Source organism: Phyllostomus discolor, chromosome 11 (genome assembly GCF_004126475.2).
Source record: "Phyllostomus discolor isolate MPI-MPIP mPhyDis1 chromosome 11, mPhyDis1.pri.v3, whole genome shotgun sequence".
Classification (NCBI taxonomy): domain Eukaryota; kingdom Metazoa; phylum Chordata; class Mammalia; order Chiroptera; family Phyllostomidae; genus Phyllostomus; species Phyllostomus discolor.
In genome coordinates this window covers 3,793,208-3,812,012 of record NC_040913.2, presented here as the reverse complement: position 1 = coordinate 3,812,012, position 18,805 = coordinate 3,793,208, and the positions used below count along the sequence as shown (strand labels likewise).

Genomic DNA, 18,805 nt, shown 5'->3' with positions numbered 1-18,805 from the left:
TAAAAAGAAGGACCTCCTGCCATAGGCCACAAACTCATGATCCCTCAAGACACGGCACTCACACATTCTCGCCACCCACTCCTGTAGGGCAGGAGCTCGGGACAGACACACACGCTGTGTGGCCCTGAGCAGCTTCCGGGAGGAAAGGTCACCGAGGCGACAGACGTCTAGTTCTCTTGAGCCTGGTCGGCCCGAACTGGGAAATGCTAGGGGGACATGTTGTTTTCTGGCAGTCCCTCTCCGTCTAAAGTAACTAGACCCTTCGCTGAGACAGGACTTAGCCTCTTGTTTTAAGCTGAAAAGTTAATTGTCACAGCAAAACAAGTTAGTCCCCTGGAGCACGCGGTAGGTGGCAGGGCCCAGCCAAGCCTCCCCTCTCATATTGGTAAGAAATCAGATGCTCTGTCCTGGCTGGCGTAGCTCAGTGGATTGAGCATGGGCTGAGAACCAGGCATCGCAGGTTTGATTCCCAGTCAGGGCACATGCCTGGGTTGCAGGCCATGGCCCCCAGCAACCGCTCATTGATGTTTCTCTCTCTCTCTCTTTCTCCCTCCCTTCCCTCTCTAAAAATAAATAAATAAAATCTTTTAAAAAATTCTTAAAAAAAAAAAAAAAGAAATCAGATGCTCTGACATCAAACCCCAAAGCAGCAGCTGTCGGACCGCGGACAAAGCCGGGAGTAATGGAAGAGCAACAGCAGGAGTCCACGACCCGAAGAGCCCCGGCATTTCCAGAACTGGGTTCCCTTTCCTGGGTGGGAAGCCAGGCAGAACAATTCTGCTCCAAACGGGAAAGCTGTGTAGAATCTGGCGACAACCGTGACTGGTAACCCACAGAATCCTGTTGTCTTCCAGATGCTGCATCTTCCCGGAGCAGCTAGCCAGTCCTCCTCCCGGGACACCGACCTTGAACCCCGGCCTCTCGCAGGACCCAGCATTTCTGTGCTGCACACAGAGGAGAGCGGTCACGGCTGCTCTGGGGTTCCGTCCCAGTGGGGCTTCGTGATGGAAGGAGAGGCCAGGAATGACCTCTGGTCTCTCTTCCCTTCTGAAGAGCAATGAAATAACTTGGCCTGGCTGCCGACCTTTCTGGGGCCGGCCTCCCTTCTCGCCCCACAGTTTTAGCTGAGCCCCCTTATTTGTGAAGCAGAGCCCCTGTTTGTGAATACCGTCAGCCCCATGAGCTGGCATCCGCCCAGCCCTCTGTGGTTCTTGAAAACACGCCATGAGCATTACTGTTTGTTGGAACAAATAGAATCTCTCTTTGGCCCAGTGAGTGTTTTTTCCCCTCTAATTCCTGTCATTGCTTCCTCTGAAAAGACGATTTCTTGTAATCCTTCATATTAAAATATTGATACAATCAAGAGGGGGACCAAAACAACTCAGACCCACTGTGAAGATTCCTCTGGTGTGAGAGGAGTCAGCGGATGTTTGCACGAAGAGGAAGACAGGAGCACGGCTCTGAGGACCACTAGAGGACCCCGGGGGTGTGTTTCAAGCGTGTCAAGATGCTAAGAGATGTTTAAAGATGAAAGAAAACACGAACGTGTTTTTGTATACAGAGAGAAAACGCCCTTCCAGATACTGGGCGTTTCATTCTGCAGGTTCCTTAAAGGCGGGCAGAGCTCCAAAAGCTAGAATCTGTCCAACTGCAAGTCACAGAAGCTGTGATTCAGCTGTTCCAATGACGAAGGGAGTTTACTGGGTGACTTAAGAGGAAATCAATACACGCTTAACGGGGCTGCAGGCACAAGACAATCAGAGTCCCGCTGCTGTTTGCCCACAATTTGTTCATTCATTTGACTCTGATGTCTCTCCTGCATGCCCCAGGTTAGCTGGTCTGGCGCTTACACGAGGGCTCCCAGCCCGCGGCTGGGACCGCTGTTGACCTTGTGTCCTTCCTCCTGTGGGAAGGAGAGACCGTCTCTCCCTCTGTCGTGGAGGTGGCCTGCTTCTTGGGTCTCACTGTCCCATAAGGCAGCCACTAGCCACATGTGCTAACATCGATTCCGATTTTAAATAACTGAAATGCAAACCAATTCTAAAAATCAGCTTCTCAGCCGTACCAGCCACCTTTGGCCTTTGTGATGCAGGCAGGAAATCCAGGATGTCTTAAGGGTCCTGGTGGGTGAACCCAGGGGTTCTAGAACAGCCAGTTGTATTTCCTTAAGGCTTCTTGTGGAATGCATGGAATTCGTGCCCCTAGTGCACCCACCGTTCTCTAACCGGGGTCCTCGGCACAGGTGTAAGAGGGCTGAGGAACAGGTGTTCCATACCCGATTGGGATTTGGAAATCCTGGTCAAACCAAAGTGCACCGAGTGCTTCCTGCACGGTGGCAATGTCCACCTCCTGTGTCCCTCCTACACACCCCACTGACACCAGGTGGCCGCCGTCTGCCTCTCTCTGCCTGAGGGACTTATCCACAGCCCATGAGGCTGCTCAGCCAGTGGCAGGCTGGAAGTGCAGGAACCGGGGTGGTCCTCCGAGATGACGGAAGGATGTTGTTGTGTGAAGGCCCCCGCCACTCCGTCTGTCAGGTGGGACAGTGGTGAGGTGTGCCCTCCGCGTGGTCTCGCCAAGTCTCCCCTCAGGCGTAAGCCCTAATCAACCACAGCAATGGCTGGCCCGACAACATTCACTTTGTCCGCTTCCTTCCCATCCTTGGGTCACTTTCCCACTTCTCCTCCGTTCTCTCCTAGACCCCCCAGATAAATAACTTGCCCTTGAATCCCCATCGCAGGATCTGCTTGTCGGAAGACCCGAACTTGGACTCTCTATGTGACTTACTCACTTATCATTCCCCTTGTCCGCCTTCAGCAGAGGAAGAGCGAATGCAGTGGTTCCCAGACTTGTAAGAGTGGGCTCCCAGCTCTCGACCCTCCCGAGGAACCTGGGGGTTGCTGTAGACTAGAGCTTGAAGACGTCATTGTTCCCCCACCGCCGCTGCTGAGGCCTTGACCTTCTCTGGATTGTAAGTTCTCTGAAATCAGAATGGAAACAAAACAGAACTTTCTGCCGGCTTCGTTCAAGCCCTAATGCACTCACACGAGGAACTCTGTGTGACGTCCTGCTTTAAGAAGCACGTCCCGGCGCCCGGGGTCTGGAGAAGGTCAAGGTACTCCATGCAGGGAGCAGGAGGCCTGCGCGCCCCCCCTCTGTCCCCCGCAGGGCAGGTTAAAAAGTCAGGGCTTTCCAGTGAGGAGGACAAAAGAGATGCAAGTAATGAGCTAGAAGTGCATACATTCTAAGCATAAATGGGATGGGTGTCTTTGCTCCTTACATTTAAGAGCAGTACGTTTCAAGTGTAGCTTTTAATGCCTGAGAGAAATCAGTGGAAAGTGGAATGGAGACATTTATTGTTACCTCTGATCAGCAGTTCCTATAAGAATTGTGGATTTGTCTTCTATTTCCTACCTCAAGAGTTAAAAGCTGAATGTAAAAATAGAATGGAACCTATCAAAAAAGCCAAACAGAAACAAACTTATAGGCACAGAGAACATTCTGATGGCTGTCAGATGGGGGGTAATTAGAGGGGTGGGTGAAAAAAGGGGCAGGGATTAAAAAGAACAACGTTCCAGTTAGAAAAACAGACACAGGGATGTGAAGTACTGCATAAGGAATACAGATAATACAATACAGATAATACAATAATAATCCCTAGAGTCAAGGTAGTAACTGCGCATGGTGCCAGGTGGGTGGGCACTACACGTATGGGGGAGATTGCTTCGCAAATTATATAAATATCTAATTACTATGTTGTACACCTGAAACTAACCCAATATTGTATGCCGGCTCTAATTAAAGAGTAAAAAAATATTCTCAATAATTAAAGTTAAAACAATAGAAAATGAAAAGGTTAAGTAAACTCGCGGTTGCCAGACTCAATAGAGAAGCCGCATCAGGCGTGAAAACAGACCGGGGCGGAACAGGCACCCCGCTGAGCGCAGTCCTCCGTGTCCCTCGGGACCCAGCAAAGGCCTCGCTCCTTAAACCCCATCCATATTCCTGAGCATCCCACCTACCCGGCCCCGAAAGAACACTCTCTCGATCCCACTTCTTCCAGCCACCTCCCAATTTCTTCTCTCTTCGAAGTAAAATTCCTTGCAAGAGTCACTCAAAGCATTGCGTCTAGTCCTCCTCTCCCCTCCTCCACTGAGCCCACGGTGACCGGGCCTGCTCCCTCCTGCTCTGGCCGAGGCCACCTCCGCGGGGCCAGACCCAGTGTTTTCTCCGGGAACGTGCAGCGATCTTGGGTCAAAACTGGGGTAAAAATTGCACACATGGAAGAGGGTTGGATGAGCTCCGAGGACCCCCCCTTCGCAGGCCTTGTGCTGCAGCTGAGGCTCGGCGACCAGGCGTGGATGCGGAGGACAGGAGGCCAGGCTGAATGGCTTGTGTGCAGGTGCGGACGATGCCACCTCTCTCACGGGCTTCCTGCTGTTCAGCGGAATGACGGAGACGTGTAGCTTGGTGAAGACGCAATTAGGTGACTTTGCTGTATTAATTAACGCTCATTATTGTCATCGTCATGAAAAGGTGAGAACGTGGGAAAGTTATTTCTAAAACCATTTCTGGGTAACTTACTGTTTTTCTGAGAGTCAATGTTTAAATACCTGCATTATTTATTGCAATGCATTTGCAATTTTTTTATCATTTCCGTTATCTGAAGAATCCTCTGCATATGTGTTTCTTGCGGAAAGACACCTTTGATATCATTGTAGTGCTCAAAGAAGCCATCTTATGATTTATCTCTGGTCTGTATTTAGAGGACGTTAGGGAGAAGGAAAGGAAATGGTTATTTCTATTTAGTCACTGGGTGGGAAGGTAATCCTTGGTCATTCCTGACTCCAGGCGCAAGGGGGCGCAAGATCGCGGCGGCGGCCGAGCCAGAGGCGAGGCGACGCTCTTGCCCAGGGCACGCAGACGTGCCCACGTCCTGAGGGCTGCACTCTCCGATTGGAGCGTGAGGGCCTCACGTGACCGGCGTGGCCCGCTGCCTAGGAAACGTCCCGCGCCCGCTCCCCGCGCGGCACCCGTGTGGGGGCAGTAGTGCGGGGTGCGGGTTGCTGTGGGGTCACGATGTTGAGTCAGGGACTGTCCGGGGTCCTTGCCGCCCGGGCCGCGGCTCTGCTGCCCCGGCGCGCGTGCCTGGGACTCCTGGGCGCCGGGCTCCGAGGGGTCAGCACCAGCTGGTCTCCCGTGGGTGCCGCCTTCAATGTCAAGCCCCAGGGCAGCCGCCTGGACCTGTTTGGCGAGCGCCGGGTGAGCGGCGCGAGCACGGGCCCCGCTAGTTCACCCGGGAGAAGCTGGTCCCCTTCTCCGCGGGGCGGGGATGGGGGCAGACTTTGCGGGATCCGGAAGAAGATGGGCTGCGAACACGCGTTGCACAGCGGGGTGGTGTTAGCGCTCTGGGTGACCTCCTGGCCGATCACCTCTTTGAGGGGCTGGGTTAAAGGGAGCACAACGGTCTTTAGGGGTCCCCTCACCCCAGTTTGGGTCCTAGGACGTGTCTTCAGATGATCTCTCGCTCCACGGAAACTTTAAACTGCGCCTCTCCGAAGTGATTTGGTCTGCCCAGTCCCGCCTTCCCTTCGCAGGGTCCCGCCCTCCCTTCGCACGCAGCCCAGACCCTGCTCCAGTTCCCTGGGGCTCCAGCCCTTCGCGTGTGCCGAGGGGCCCGGCCCTGCGAGTTCACAGGGGGTGTCACGTGTTTTTGCAAAAACACACTTGCCTTAAGTGTTGCCATCAGTAATTCCATGATGCTCGAAATTGCATCAACTTGTTCAAAGCTTTGGGCTCTCTTGTATTTTGTTTTTTGTTTTTTTCTTAAATTAAAAAGATCTTTTGAGAAGAGGTTAGTTTCCTTCAGGTCCATGGAGTGGGTCACACTGAGTTCTGCCTGCAGGAAATGACTGGCTGAATTCCTCAGTTTCTACTCATTTCTGTATCCACACTGCTCAGCGTGGTGTCTGGCTTCAGACTTCAGTTAATAGCTTGCATTGAGTGGCCACATTAAAGGCGAAAGGAAGGCAGGCTCGAAAGGGACTCACCTGATACCCGTTCTCCTTTGCTTTTGTGGATGACGATCGTTTTAGGCTTCACTTTGACTTTTGCCTTTTTACGATTTTTTCATTATACCATTAACTTGCATATAAAGTAGCGTGTAGGATATGGTTGCAGTAAACTTAATAGTGGTTTTTTAAACTTTATCTCCATTAGCTTTGTCTGTTTCCAAGTGATTTTTGCCACACCATCTCCCATGCAGGTAAATAATGTTGGTGTTACTATAATTGGTGTGAAGAGGACACAATTTTAAGTTCCGAGCGGAGGGAGTGAAGAGTGAGCTTGATTTGGGGGTGGGTGAAGTAGAACTGATTTTAGATTCGCTGTCCTTGGACGCCTCGTGATTGTGGCTGCTGAACCCAGACTTTCCACTATGTGAATTGGTTTTTGACTGAACACAGGAAGGTTCGTGTAGTTCCCTAGTGTTGCCACGCCTCGAGGTCTGAGATCTGGAATTCCAGAGGGAAGCACCGGCAGGTGCCCTGGGGAGCGGGACTGGCCGGTACTTGACTCATGAAATCCGTGTGAAGATCAAGTTTATTTTTTGGTTCTGGTTCTGGTTCTGCTCTGCCCCCCACTGTCTTTATTTTCTTCAGCTTGTTAGTGTAGTTTGCAGAGAGGTGGACACCTTCGCTTCCCTTCTTGCGGAATCCGTGAGCTTTCTCAGGCCTGAAAGTTTCACCTCCTGGTATTCCCCAAAGCCGGTGTGTGAAGCACCTACAAAGGTAATTTGCCAACTTTGGCATCCGCTCCACTGATGCGATTGGTCCCACTTCCCTGTGTATCGGGCGCTCTGGGGCGCAGCTGGCTGAGTGAGGAAGGGCAGGGTTCTGCCTCCAGGGACTCGACCTCTCGGGAGAAGACAGACCGATGTCCGCAGAGAAGTATGGAGAGGGTGTGGGCTTCTGGGGTGTAGGGGGCCTGCTCAGGCTCTGACTTTGCAGAGGGTGATCCCGGACCTCAGCCTCTTCCTTCCCCCCGAAGCTGTTAACTAACCCGTGAGAGGTGAGCGGTGGTTCCTGCTCTGGGACCTCGGGGCTCAGGGGAGAAACCTGTGTACGGCACACAGCGCACTTGCCGGCTGGCGGCAGATGCGGCCTTTCCTGCCGCCCTGCTGGGCACCGGGGCAGGCGTGCTGCAGCCGGCCCAGGCGAAGGCCCCTCCCGTTGGATGAGTGGCTTTTGGCTTTATCAGGATGTGAAACGCTTCTGGAAAGGATAAAGTTTGCTGCCAGTTTCGGCCGGTGATTTGGTTTATCACGTTTATCCAGTCTTTCAGAACTTTTTGTGCTCGATAATCTGCTCATCGTCCCTGATGTACAGTTGTGGAACCGATCGGTGCTTTGTACTGGACTTCGCTGGGTGCTGGACGGTGTCTTAAGGACGTGACATGTATTTTCTAACCCAGCATTCATATGAGAGCTGGGACGTGTGTACTGGAATCCCCGCTGTGCTCAGTGAAAACACTGAGGCCTAGGCGGAGAGAGCGAGGGCCAGAGTCACTCAGCTGGTGGCGAGTGCAGCGAGCACCTGTCAGTCTCCTCTGGGCGCCGGCGCGTGGACTCGGTGGCGTTTGGTTCTCCAGCGCGTGTCTTCTCATTTAGGCTTTGTAAGTCAGCGCTGGAGTTAGGTTCTGTAGTAGTGCCGGCTTGGTTTGGAACCCTTATCGTTGCATTGTATTGGATTGTGTTTTTTATAAGACAATAAAAAATTGAAGAAAAATGACACTTTTAAAACATGGGCAATGTGAAAGTGGTATCTATGATCACAGGTGTTCAAATATATAATAAGCCGGCAAAACCCAAGATATTCTTTATGAAAAAAATATACATAGTTATAAAAGGTCATATTTTTAATAATAAATTGGGAATACTCATTGAATTTCAGGGTCTTTTTGGAGTTCCTGAGCTCAGCGCCCCAGAAGGGTTCCGCGTGGCGCAGGAAAACGCCCTGAGAAAGACGGACCAGCTGGTGGCGCGCGCGTGTTCCACGCCGCCGGGGCCGCAGACCGTGCGCATCTTCGACGAGCTCTCCGACGCCCTCTGCCGGGTGGCGGACTTGGTAAGGCTCGCCGGGACACGCGAAACGCCCTGTCCGCCGAACTGTGGGCAGTTGACCCGGTTTACGAGGTTTAATGTGAGACTGGCAGGTTAAAAATGTCTGCACTGTCTGAGAGCTGCTGGGTGTCATTTGTTACAGTGAAGTCCGTCACTAGCAATGGGAAAAACGTAGGAAAAGGTGATATTTAGAACTTGTGCTTTTAGATAGACATTTAATGAAATATATATGTAGTATGTCATAAAAGAACAATTAACAATTACTCATATGACGTTTTTCTGCATGACAAAGATACTTCATTTATGAAAACGTCTAACCAAAATTCTAAAGAATTATCTGTTCACTTACAATCAAATTAATCTTATAAAAACAGTTTTTATAAACAGGGTAGGGAATGTGTTGTGCAATTAAAAGTAAGATTTTAACATCAAACCAGTCATATTAAAGAGTTTTTTTCCTTAACATTTGGAAGTTGAAATAGAAACAGACCTGGGTCTCTTCACCCACTGGGAAACCCACTGCCGAGACAGAAGGCGGGACCTGCAGTTGACCCGGGAGGGTCCCACCCTGACCAGTCGTGTCAGCGAAGGGGCCCACCACGCAGGCTCGTGGTGATGCCTGCTGCTGCGCCGGGTGCTGGGCAGTGTGCAGCCCTCCCCTCACATTCCTCACGTCCGTTTGACCCCGGGCCCGGCCGTGTTCTCTGTGTGGGGCACGCAGGTGTGAGTAGGAGGGATGCGGGCTCTGACCTCCTGGAGCATCACAGCGTTAGCTGTCTGTTCGGTCTCGCCAGGCATGAACCCTGATAACCGCTCACCTAGATTAGTTGATTTGACCTTCTCACCGTGTCTGACTTTCAGATGAGCAAAGGAAGGCTCTGAGAGGCCAAGCGACATGTCTCAGGTCAGCCAGCCGTAGGCAGTGAAGCGGGGCGTGAGTCCAGGCAGCCCGGCTGCAGGCTACTGACCCGCCCGCTGGCCTGCACGCCCTCGAGGGGCGGCCAGCTGCTCGGGTCCGATGAGTCTTACCTGGGGAGGCTGGGGAGTTGGGTAGGCTCCCCGCCATCTAAAAAAGTTCTTACGTATTTTAAAAATACCACATGGTAAACTTGACTTGCAGAGTAGTAAGCTCTATGGATTTAGCTCGTTTTTCATGCAGCCACCACCACAGGCAGGATGCGTAAGCTCTCCGTCACTCCAAACCTTCTTTCATTCATTACCCCGCTTCTCACCTCTTCGCTCCGACCACCGCTGTTCTCTGTGGTTTGTCTCTTCTCAAGCGTCAGGTGTTTGGAATCGTTCACACCTTAGAGGTTGAAAACTTTTACCCTCCTTGCGTTCGTTTGTTTTTTGTTGTTCAGTCTTCTGTCTGCACACCCCCGGATCGGGCAGGGACACCTCGCAGACGGCCACACAGGCAGGGCGAGCTCCCTGGGGTGAGGGCGATGCTGGAGCCCCGGGAAGGGCTTCTCCGGGGTGCAGGGAGACGCACTGTGGGCTCCGGGGGTGGGGTCTGGGCTGTAAGGGGAGGGCGCCGGCTCTGACCCCCCAGGAAGTGTGTGCCAGTGCTTTGCAGGGTGGAGCGGACGTGGGGGGGCTGGCACCTCCTCTGCTTGGTCGTGTCACTGTGGCCTGAAGGGGGCGCTAGTCCGTGGTGGTCACTACGTGTGGTCCGCTCCCGCACTGGGAAACGCCAGGGCTCCCCGCCCAGCTGTGGTCTTGGCCTCGTTGCAGGGGAGCCCTGCAGTGCTCCGGGGCTGTTCCCACCGCTTGCCCTTGCTCTTTGCTGACAGATGGTACCTTCTCTGGCCCCAGTTTGTCCCGTTTTTGAAGGCTTTTATGTTTATGAAGTGTACTATCTCATTAAATACTAACATGTATGTAAATCTTTGGGTAAAAAAAAATTCAGAGGGCCTTTGTTTTTGAATTTTGAAGTTTTTACCTGCCAGTAAGTTTGATACCATTAGAAGTTATCAATTTTATAAACTGTATTTTCCAGTTGGTTTCTTTTCCAGTACAGTTGCTATGTAACAGTGTTGTTTTCCTTATCATTGTTGCAAGTGAGTTTTAAATGTATGCTAGTGTTTTAAATTTTAATATGGATTGTAAATTCTGCAACACTGTAAGTGGGTAATTTATACAGTACGTTGTAATGTTACATAGCTCATTTTTCAGGGGCTCTAGTACTAACATTATTGTTACATCAAAGGTTGTGTAAAACTGTATTGAAACATTTTTCATTAAAAACTATTTATTTGATAAAAAAAATAGGAAATTTCACCTGTAGTGATTTTATTTTATAAGTCATATATGTTTTCTTCTTACAGAATGAAGGGAAAAATGTGTAATATTTTGTAGTTTTCCTATGTTTTTCTTTTGCACTGTGCTGCCATTAAGATTAAAAGTAAACTCTGGTTTTTGCATTATTTCTTTAAAAAGAAAGAAGGAATTCCAGCTCGGCTGAGCCCCAGGCCAGCGCAGCAGCCTCCCCAGCACGGGCGGCTGTGTGCGTCTGGCTGGGACCAGGCGCTCCGGCTCCTCCAGGGGCTGTACAGAGAGAAAAGCGGGCCTTTGCTTTCCGCAGGAAAGCTGGGGTGTAGTCGAATGGGTCTTGAAGCTGTAGTGTGTGTCAGTGTGAAAACACGAGGGAAAACCTCCGAGGGCCGTTCTCTGGAGCCAGGTGTCACCTGAGAACCACAGCGAGCCCCAGTTTGATTAGAGTCTTAGAACCTTTGAACAAGACGCCACTTTTTGGAACTACAGAATTTGGAAGCATCCGCCCAGCACGTATTTAGGTTTGAAGGAGAAAGACTCCTAAGAGAAGCTCAGTGAAAGCATCGAAGTCTTCGGACCGAGACCCACCGAGACCCACTTGGTTGCGAGGGAGAGCCAAGTGGGATTCAAGGAGACCCCGCTCCGCCCGCGCGTGCGGAGAGTCTCAGCCACGGGAGTGCGCAGGGCGGGCCGGATGGCACTTGTGAAAACAGGTTCCGCTTTGCCCTTAGGTCTCGGGAGAGAGCCTCCATCCAGCCCCTGTGGTTTTCTCTCCCCTCCCCAACAGGCCGACTTTGTGAAGATCGCCCACCCCGAGCCGGCGTTCAGAGAGGCGGCGGAGGAAGCCTGCAGAAGCATCGGCACCGTGGTGGAGAAGTAGGTTCCGTCCCCCTTGTGACGGCACCGGGGCACGCAGATCCGCAGATCCGTGGCTTTGCGCTCTGGGAACTGTTTCCCTGGGCTTGACCCCTCTGCGGGGTAGGGGGTGGGGGCTGGGGGTGTGCGAATACTGCGCAGCCGCCCAGACCAGGGTGCTGGGCACGGGGTTGCAGGGTGGGGGACCTGGGGGTGGGGACCTGGGGCCGGCCCGCTGCACCCCCTTCCCAGCACGAACAGCCTGACCTGCAGCTCAGTGTTTGTTTTTTCCGTCACTTTCCCCGTCTGTAAGTGGGATAGAATGAATCGCCTCCTAGGGTTGTGATGAAAGTGAAATGATGCATGTAAAGTGCACGTGATGGGGTCAGGACACGGCAGACCCCAGCATCCGCACGTCGTCTCTGTGGTGTCGGGGTTCTCTCGTACCCCAGGGGCCAGCGGGGGTGTCCAGACCCCCCGCCCTGCGGTTCCGTTGCTGCCCTGCGGGTGGCTGCGGACCACCTGGCGGGCGAGAAGCCCGCGGTGTCTCCCTGCAGTGGCCGTGCGGTCCCCGTGGCTGTGATGAAGTGGCTTCTTTTAAAGTGGGTTTAAGGTCAGTTTAAATAGTTTAGGCCAGAGACAAAGGCAGACCTCGGTCCTCTGACCTCTGACTGCAATCTGACATTGTTCCTTTGACGTGAAGCCAAAAAGAAAGTGTTAGGAACTCATTTAATCTTTTTGTTTGTGGTTTTTCTAGGTTGAACACGAATGTGGAACTGTACCAGAGCCTGCAGAGACTGCTGGCTGACGAGAAGCTCGTGGGCTCCCTGGATGCAGAGACCAGGTGCGCGGCTCCCCGCGGGCCCTGGGCCGGGGGGGGGGGGGGGGGCTGGAAGGCCCCGGTGCGGTGCGTCCGGGGGTTTCTGTGCCCGTAGCTCCTCCTCGCAGCTGGGGCGCCCCCAGGGTGCCTCCTCCCAGATCTCCGCGCAAGCCGAGCCCCTCACCCCTTGGTTTTGGTTCTCAGGGCTGCTCTCTCCCCACAGCACCGTGTTCGTGCGCTAACCTCCCATTTCTCTGCCTCACTGAAGCTCCCTGAGAACAGGGGGCTGGTGGGTGGTGGTCACTGCTACGTCCAGGCACCTGCCCCGCGTGGGGTGCAGCGGCTGCCGACCCCGGCCGTGGAGACCCGTGAGCAGGGGCTGTTCACACTCAGCCCTGTGCGTCATGGACGCCACCGGACGGTGCTGGCGGCGGGCCTCGGCTGCTGGGTGCTGCCAAGGGCCTTGAAAGGGTTTGCGTTGGTGACTGGTGGCATTTGTTAACCTGCACTGAGAAGGCTCCACTGCCGAGTTAGTAGACAGAAACACTTGGCCTAGGGCTTGGAGAGTGTATGTCTTTGCTCCCGTTACTTACTTATACAGTAAGTGCCGCAGGGTTTGTCGCTAACCCGCCCGGATATCGTTCGTGTCTCAGCGGGGAGACCGACGTGTTTTCTTACCCGCAGCTACTTGTATTTCTGGGTCACTTTCTCCCTCTGACTCCTTGGCCCTCCCTCCCCCGGCCCCCTTCTCCGTCCCGTCTCCACGTGGCCTGTGATTCCCGGTGCAGCGCCGCTGCTCCAGGGGGGCCGCCGGTGACGGGCGCTGGGGTTCCTGCGGTGTGGCGTGGGGGCGCTGTGATGGGGGACCCGTCCCCCGGCTGCCCAGCGTGCAGGGGCAGGTGGTCCTGCTGTGCTGCTTGGGCCCTGGTGCCCATCGTCAGCCTTTGTTACAACTTTGTGACCCTCAGCTTTAGGTGGCCTGATTGGCAAGACTGGTGAAAGCCGTGGTTTTGAAGCGCAGAGATGCTGAGAAACAGTGTTTGGGACACGGGTGTTCAAGAGAAAGCGGGATGGAGCAGCCCTCGTGGCCGGGTCTCAGTCCCGCTGCGGGAGCGGCGCGGCCCGGTGAACGCAGGTGGGACCCGAGGCCGGGGAGTGCTCCCCTTGTTGGTGTGAGCCGCGCACTGGCCGCCCCCGTTCCGTGTCCACAGGGACAGAGGTGCCGCCTCCGTGTGGGTGTCTCAGGACCAGCAACCCGCCGGGTCTCCCCCAGTCCCCAGCCCACCCGGCCCCGTGCCTGGGGGTGATGGCCCTCCGGGCGAGGGGACACGTGTCGCGCCCCGCTGTCCCCTCAGAAACCCCGCAGGCATTTCCCAGTGCCTGCCGTGTGCTGCGCACGGTGCCCATGCCTCCGGCTTCTGTAAGCAAACGTGGTCTTCACGGCCCTGAGAAAAGAAAATGCTACAAGAATTTCAGTAGTGATTATTAACGTGTTCCCTTGAGTTTTCAGAATTTTAGAAGTCTAATTCCGTTCGTCCAGGGTCCATCAGCACGATAATCAGAAACATAAATACGTAGCTTATGAAAACTCCAGGAGAGCCAGAAGAGTAGACCAAATACCAGGGTAACGTCATTCCAGAAAAAAAGGAAAAAAGTGTTAGCAGAAAGAGGTGTTACACTCGAAATTGGTTTCAGTCCTGCAGCAGGATTAAAAAGAAAACAGTTCTCATTAGCCAGGAAACGCAGCTTGCAGCACAGCCTCGGAGAGTCTACTATTCTGAGTAGCTGTTACTCATTGGAAGGAAAACTGAAAATCTCACGCAGAGGCCTTTGAAAAACTGTCCAAGTACGAACTGTTTGGTTTTAATTGCTGGGGTTTGGACGGAGCTGCGGTGATCGCCCTGGCGGCCTGGCAGACCTGTGCTCCGCAGGGAAAGGGGCAGGCTCGCACGTGAAGAGGAGGTTACAGTAGTTCCCCTTGTTCTGCGTTACGCATGTCGGTGTTTAAACGTTGGTTCGCTGAGGCTGTTGTTTCTTCTTTGCTTGCTGTGCTGAAATGCCCACGTAGAGCACTTCTGGCTGCGCAGTGAAGGCCTCTCGCCCCGTGACTTCGTAAAGACGCGAGTGTCCGCCCCACGGTGTTTAAGGCGGAAATCACGGGTGCCAGTGGAGCGGAGGCACCGCGTCTGGGTGGCGGCAGAGGACAGACAGGGTGAGCGATGTCACCGTGAGGTGTCTGGCTGGTCACGCTGAGCACTTCGGCCTTGAGAGAGGTCCTCTTGCGGGCGTGCAGGGCTGGAGCGGAGGTGGCCCGTCAGCGGGGGCAGTGGGGGGCTGCGGTCAGGGCGAGGGGGACAGCCACCTACAGGACGTCGCCCGTTTCCTGGCCCCGGGATGTCTGGGGTCATGTTGGATGAGACCGGGTTAGCCCGTGGCCTCCTGCAGGTCAGGCTCCTCAGCTCCCTTCCCACGCACGTGGAGAGCGGGGTGCCCAGCCCGTGCTTCTGGGGCGCAGCACGAGGGTCCCCCACTTCGGTGCACACACATCTTCTCGCATGTGCTGCACCTTCAGACTCAGTGTGTTTATCTCCCTGGCGCCTGATGCGAAAGTAAGTGGTGTTGATCAGCGTGTAGTGCAAAAGGGAGAGTGTGCCTCCGAGTGTGAACGATTGCGGGGCTGAGGGGGGGGGAGCCCCTGGGAAGCGGCCCCTCCCTGCAGGGGTTGCCAGGACCCCTCCCCTGCGTGGTTCGTTGTCGCCGCTGCTCGTGCTGGACGTTCCGATGAAGCCGTGACGCTAAGGGAAGGTTAGGGAAACTCGGCCTTGACGTTCGGTTTGCAGCTGCACCTTAGGATCGATCGATTGATGGAGAGTGACCTCTACAAAGCATGCTCGTAGAAAGTCTCGACCCTGTGAGGGTCTTCCCTCCAAGGCGGCAGGACGCTGAGCGTCAGGGGAAGCGGAGGGCGGGTTGGAGCCGAGGAAGAGCCTGCTCTCCAGCAGCGAAGAAGAAGGAGTGGGAGGCGGTGCTTTCCGTGTTGCCGCCACGGAGCGGTCGTCACTGGCGTCCCTCTTTGAGCTCAGCAGACACTCCGTTCGCATCCCTGTTAAGAAATGTATTGCTCCTGTGACCTTGTGTTCGCTCACTCGTCTGAAAAGGACTCGTCCCCTCGGGAGGTCACGCCCCGTGGAACACAGGCAGTTGCGGCCCCGGCAGGTTAGAGTGCGGCTGCGGTCCCCCACCTGCTGGACTGCGCATGCGTCCCAGTCCGACGGGGGCGGGCTCGCGCGGCTGCCGCCCGTCCTCGCCGCACGGGGTGGGGGGCCTCAGTGGGTGCACCGGGTCCGGTAGGCAGCGAGTGCTGTTTGAAGGGAAGGCAGCCGAGCAGTTGGAAGGTTCCCGCGTGCTGTAGAAAACGGCAGCAGGGACGCCTGCCCTCAGTGGAGTGGCCCTTCCTCCTTCGGCTCAGTTTCCGCGCCCGGTGCGGCCAGCACGCTGGGAAGACACGGCCGCCCACGTCAGAGCTTAAAACACCTGCTGGGCTGCGGGTCGTGTGTGTGAGTGCGTGGGGGGGGGAACATCCCGCCTCTTGTCGGTAAGATCGGAAAAGGCCAATTTATTAGCAAAAAATGATTGTCTTGTTGATAATTACCCTTACCTGTTATAACCCGGCACTCGTGTTCCTTCCAGGCGCGTGGCCGAACTCTTCATGTTTGATTTTGAAATCAGCGGAATCCATCTCGACAAAGAGGAGGTAAAACTCACTTCCTGTGTTGTGGGTCTTGTTCCGCTCACGTTTCCTCACCTGAGAAGCCTCTTGGGCCATGCACATCATGAAGTTCTCCGACGGGGGGTTCGAATGCAGTGCTCTCGGGAAGCCGGAAGCCGGCCCCTTGGTCGCGGTGATTCCGCATTACAAACGGCTCAGACAGCAGGGGTGCGTGAGGTGTCTGGGATCAGGTGGGAGAGCAGCGTCGGGGAAGACCAGGCGAGTGGGCCAGAGAGCTGTCCCCACGGGAGACAGATCCGGAGGGGCAGTGCAGGGGCGTCGCCGAGACCTCCTCGCATGACCGGCGTGTCTGGTGGGTGCACAGCTCAGTCCCTGCAGCAGCGTGCATGGGTCCTGCGGGGTTTGAACCGGGACGAGAGGGGCATCATCCTGTGTACCGTCCAGACCCCTCGTTAGAGGATCGTGGGTGCGTGGCATGTGCCATAGCCACTGCCGTTTTGGTGGGTGCCGGGTTTGAGCCTGCCGGGGGCCACTCACACACCAATGTGTGTGTGCGGCCCTGAGGACTCAGTCTGTGGCTTGTGGCTGAACCCTCAGCCACACATGCCCTCCCAGCACCACCAGGCGGAGCGGCTGCACTGCGAACTCACGCGGCCTGCACGGCTGCCGCCCCGTCCCCTCCCCCCGCCAGTGCCCATGTCTCCACGCCGGTGGTGCCCCGCTCTCTGAGCCCGCTCCCACTCTCCCCTTCCCAGAATTCTCCTGTCTTACTCGGTGGCCAGGTCCCTCGTGGAGCTTGTCCCACACCTGTCTGCGTCCCCGAGGCAACTCACCTTGATCCCCATCACCCAGTCTCTGGGCTGTCCTGAGGTCCTGTGTCTCCCTGACACTCCTAGTGAACAGTGATGCAGCGTTTGCTGCTGAAAACACATTTCTCGTCGGACCTTTGTTATGGCTGATGCTGCTGTTAATTCCTGTTTCGTAGATGAGAAACTGAGACCCCCGGGGGCTACGGGAGTTACACAAGGTCACAGAGCTGGTCAGTGGCATGTGACACACAGGATGGGGCAGAGGTGGGCTCATGGTTGTTTGTGTGGAAAGTAATACAATCATTAATACGTAATAACACGGAAAACGCTGTGTTTCACGAACTCCCAACTGTGGACCTACTTTTGCCCGCCCTGCACGTCAGATGCTCTGGAGACCGCCTAGCCTGTCCTTCCCGCGGGCCCCCGGGTGTCGGCGCGTCCTGGCTGCGAACGGTGGGGGCGTTCCCGAAAGCCCCGACTCGGCCGTTCCCTCCTGCCCAGACCCTTCAGCGACTTCACGTCGCCTGCGGTGAGAGTATGAATGGCAGCCGGCACACACAGGGCCGCCCCGCTCTCCCTTGGGCCTCAGAGGAGGCACGGGTGGGGCTGTGATTCTCCCAACTCCCCCCGCCGTCCTGTGTCCCCGCTGCATGCGCTCCGGCTCGGCCTGCTGGCCTTCCCTGGTGAGGCTCCCTCCTCCACCCGTGGTGTCTGCAAAGCTGCTGTGTCAGTCCCCCGGGTTCACTGGAACTCACGTTTACTCACTCCAGGCACAAGGTGTTTACCGGCGGCGGCGGCTGCGGCTGCTCGAAGCCCTGCCGGTGCTGCTACTGCATCGCCTGTCTGCATTGCAGGCCTGTCAGGGGCAGAGAGTGTGAGCCGTGGCTCTAGTGCCTGCCAGTTCCGGGCTCAGTGAAGCCCGGCGTGGGTGCGGAATGAGTCACACCAGCGCCCGCTGGTAGCAGTCAACCTGGGTAGCTTCAGGAGGAAAGGTGCAGCTGGGGCCCCACGGACGGGGGATGCCAGGAGACTCGGCCTGCTGAGTTTCCTCCTGCACCTTCCGTGCTGCTCTCAAAGGCGCTCCACCAGGGCAGGGCCGAGGGAGGCACATTGCACTCTTTAAAGGAAAGCCGTGAAATAAACCCAAGTAGCTACAAATTGTAAAGGCATACATTCTTTCTATATTCTTTCTGGGTTTTTTCCTTATTTAATTTGAAAGTTCTTATTGAGTATAATTTACAAGTTTAAAATTAAGGACATATACATTTATTAGCAATTATATGATAAATAACAATTTCATAGGCATCTCAGAGTTCAGAGAACTGCGCATTTAATTATCTCGGGATGGTGAAATGCCTAGCCGATTGTTGAAGTTGGGAAGTAAACCCAGTTTTTACTTTTCAGGAATTTCAACAGATGACAAATACTTTTGAATAATTAATTTTGTCGTTTTTTACTTTCATGATAATGGCTTTTGGGGAAAATTTTTGGAACGACTGGAATTTTTCCTTGATCATGTCTGTTATTCCACTTGTTACCACTAGGTGGTGCTAGTGGACCATATAAGAAACAAAGTCGACAGAAAAGGTGAGGGAAATCTGAAAAACTGTTCACGTGAAGTTTAAAATTTCTGTATTGAAAATTTGGGGGTTATTAATACATACTTAGTTTTTAGCATCTTATCAGTGCACATCTGCACCTTGTATATTTATTTAAAAAATAGTGCTGCTTAATCTTAATCGTTTGTTAAAATCGAGGTAGACTTGAGGATCTGCCAGTCACTGTTGACGCCGGGCCAGGAGGACTCGCCCGCGCTCCCACCCGACAGCCATCAGTTTGCCAGGGGCAGCGACTGCGAGTTCACCCCTGGCCTCCCGCACACCTCCCCGCCGTGCACGTCTCGCCCGGAACTTCTGCGCTGCCCTTTACCGATGCTCGGTTTTTCAGGGGGGGTGTCCTAAAGGTGCCACTGCAAGATAGAAAACTCTCACAGGCGTGCCTGCACCAGCCCCTCATCATCATCGCGGCCACCCGAGGCCCGGACAGTGAGGGCCAGGTGGGGCCGGCACAGCGCGCAGCCCTGGCCCTGGCCTTGGGGCGCCGTCCTTCCCCAGACACCCTAGTCTGTGCGAGTCCGAGCTTCTAAAGGGGCTCCCTGCCGGAGGTTCTCCACACTCTCGTGAAGAATTGCAGTAACT

General features: G+C 54.7%; 1 protein-coding gene across 2 annotated transcripts in view; it reads left to right on the top strand.

Moving 5' to 3' along the window:
• The first annotated feature begins 4,979 nt into the window (after positions 1–4,979).
• The window catches only part of LOC114508689 (mitochondrial intermediate peptidase), an 81,899-nt gene continuing 68,073 nt past the window's right edge, over positions 4,980–18,805 (top strand). The window contains exons 1-5 of one of the 2 annotated variants that reach the window (XM_028526718.2): positions 4,980–5,262; positions 7,950–8,123; positions 11,181–11,269; positions 12,006–12,092; positions 15,759–15,822. In XM_028526718.2, the coding sequence (XP_028382519.1) occupies positions 5,080–5,262; positions 7,950–8,123; positions 11,181–11,269; positions 12,006–12,092; positions 15,759–15,822 (597 nt within the window). In that variant the 5' untranslated portion in view covers positions 4,980–5,079. The remainder of the gene's footprint in view (positions 5,263–7,949; positions 8,124–11,180; positions 11,270–12,005; positions 12,093–15,758; positions 15,823–18,805) is intronic. The other variant, XM_036011204.1, reaches the window with a different exon arrangement.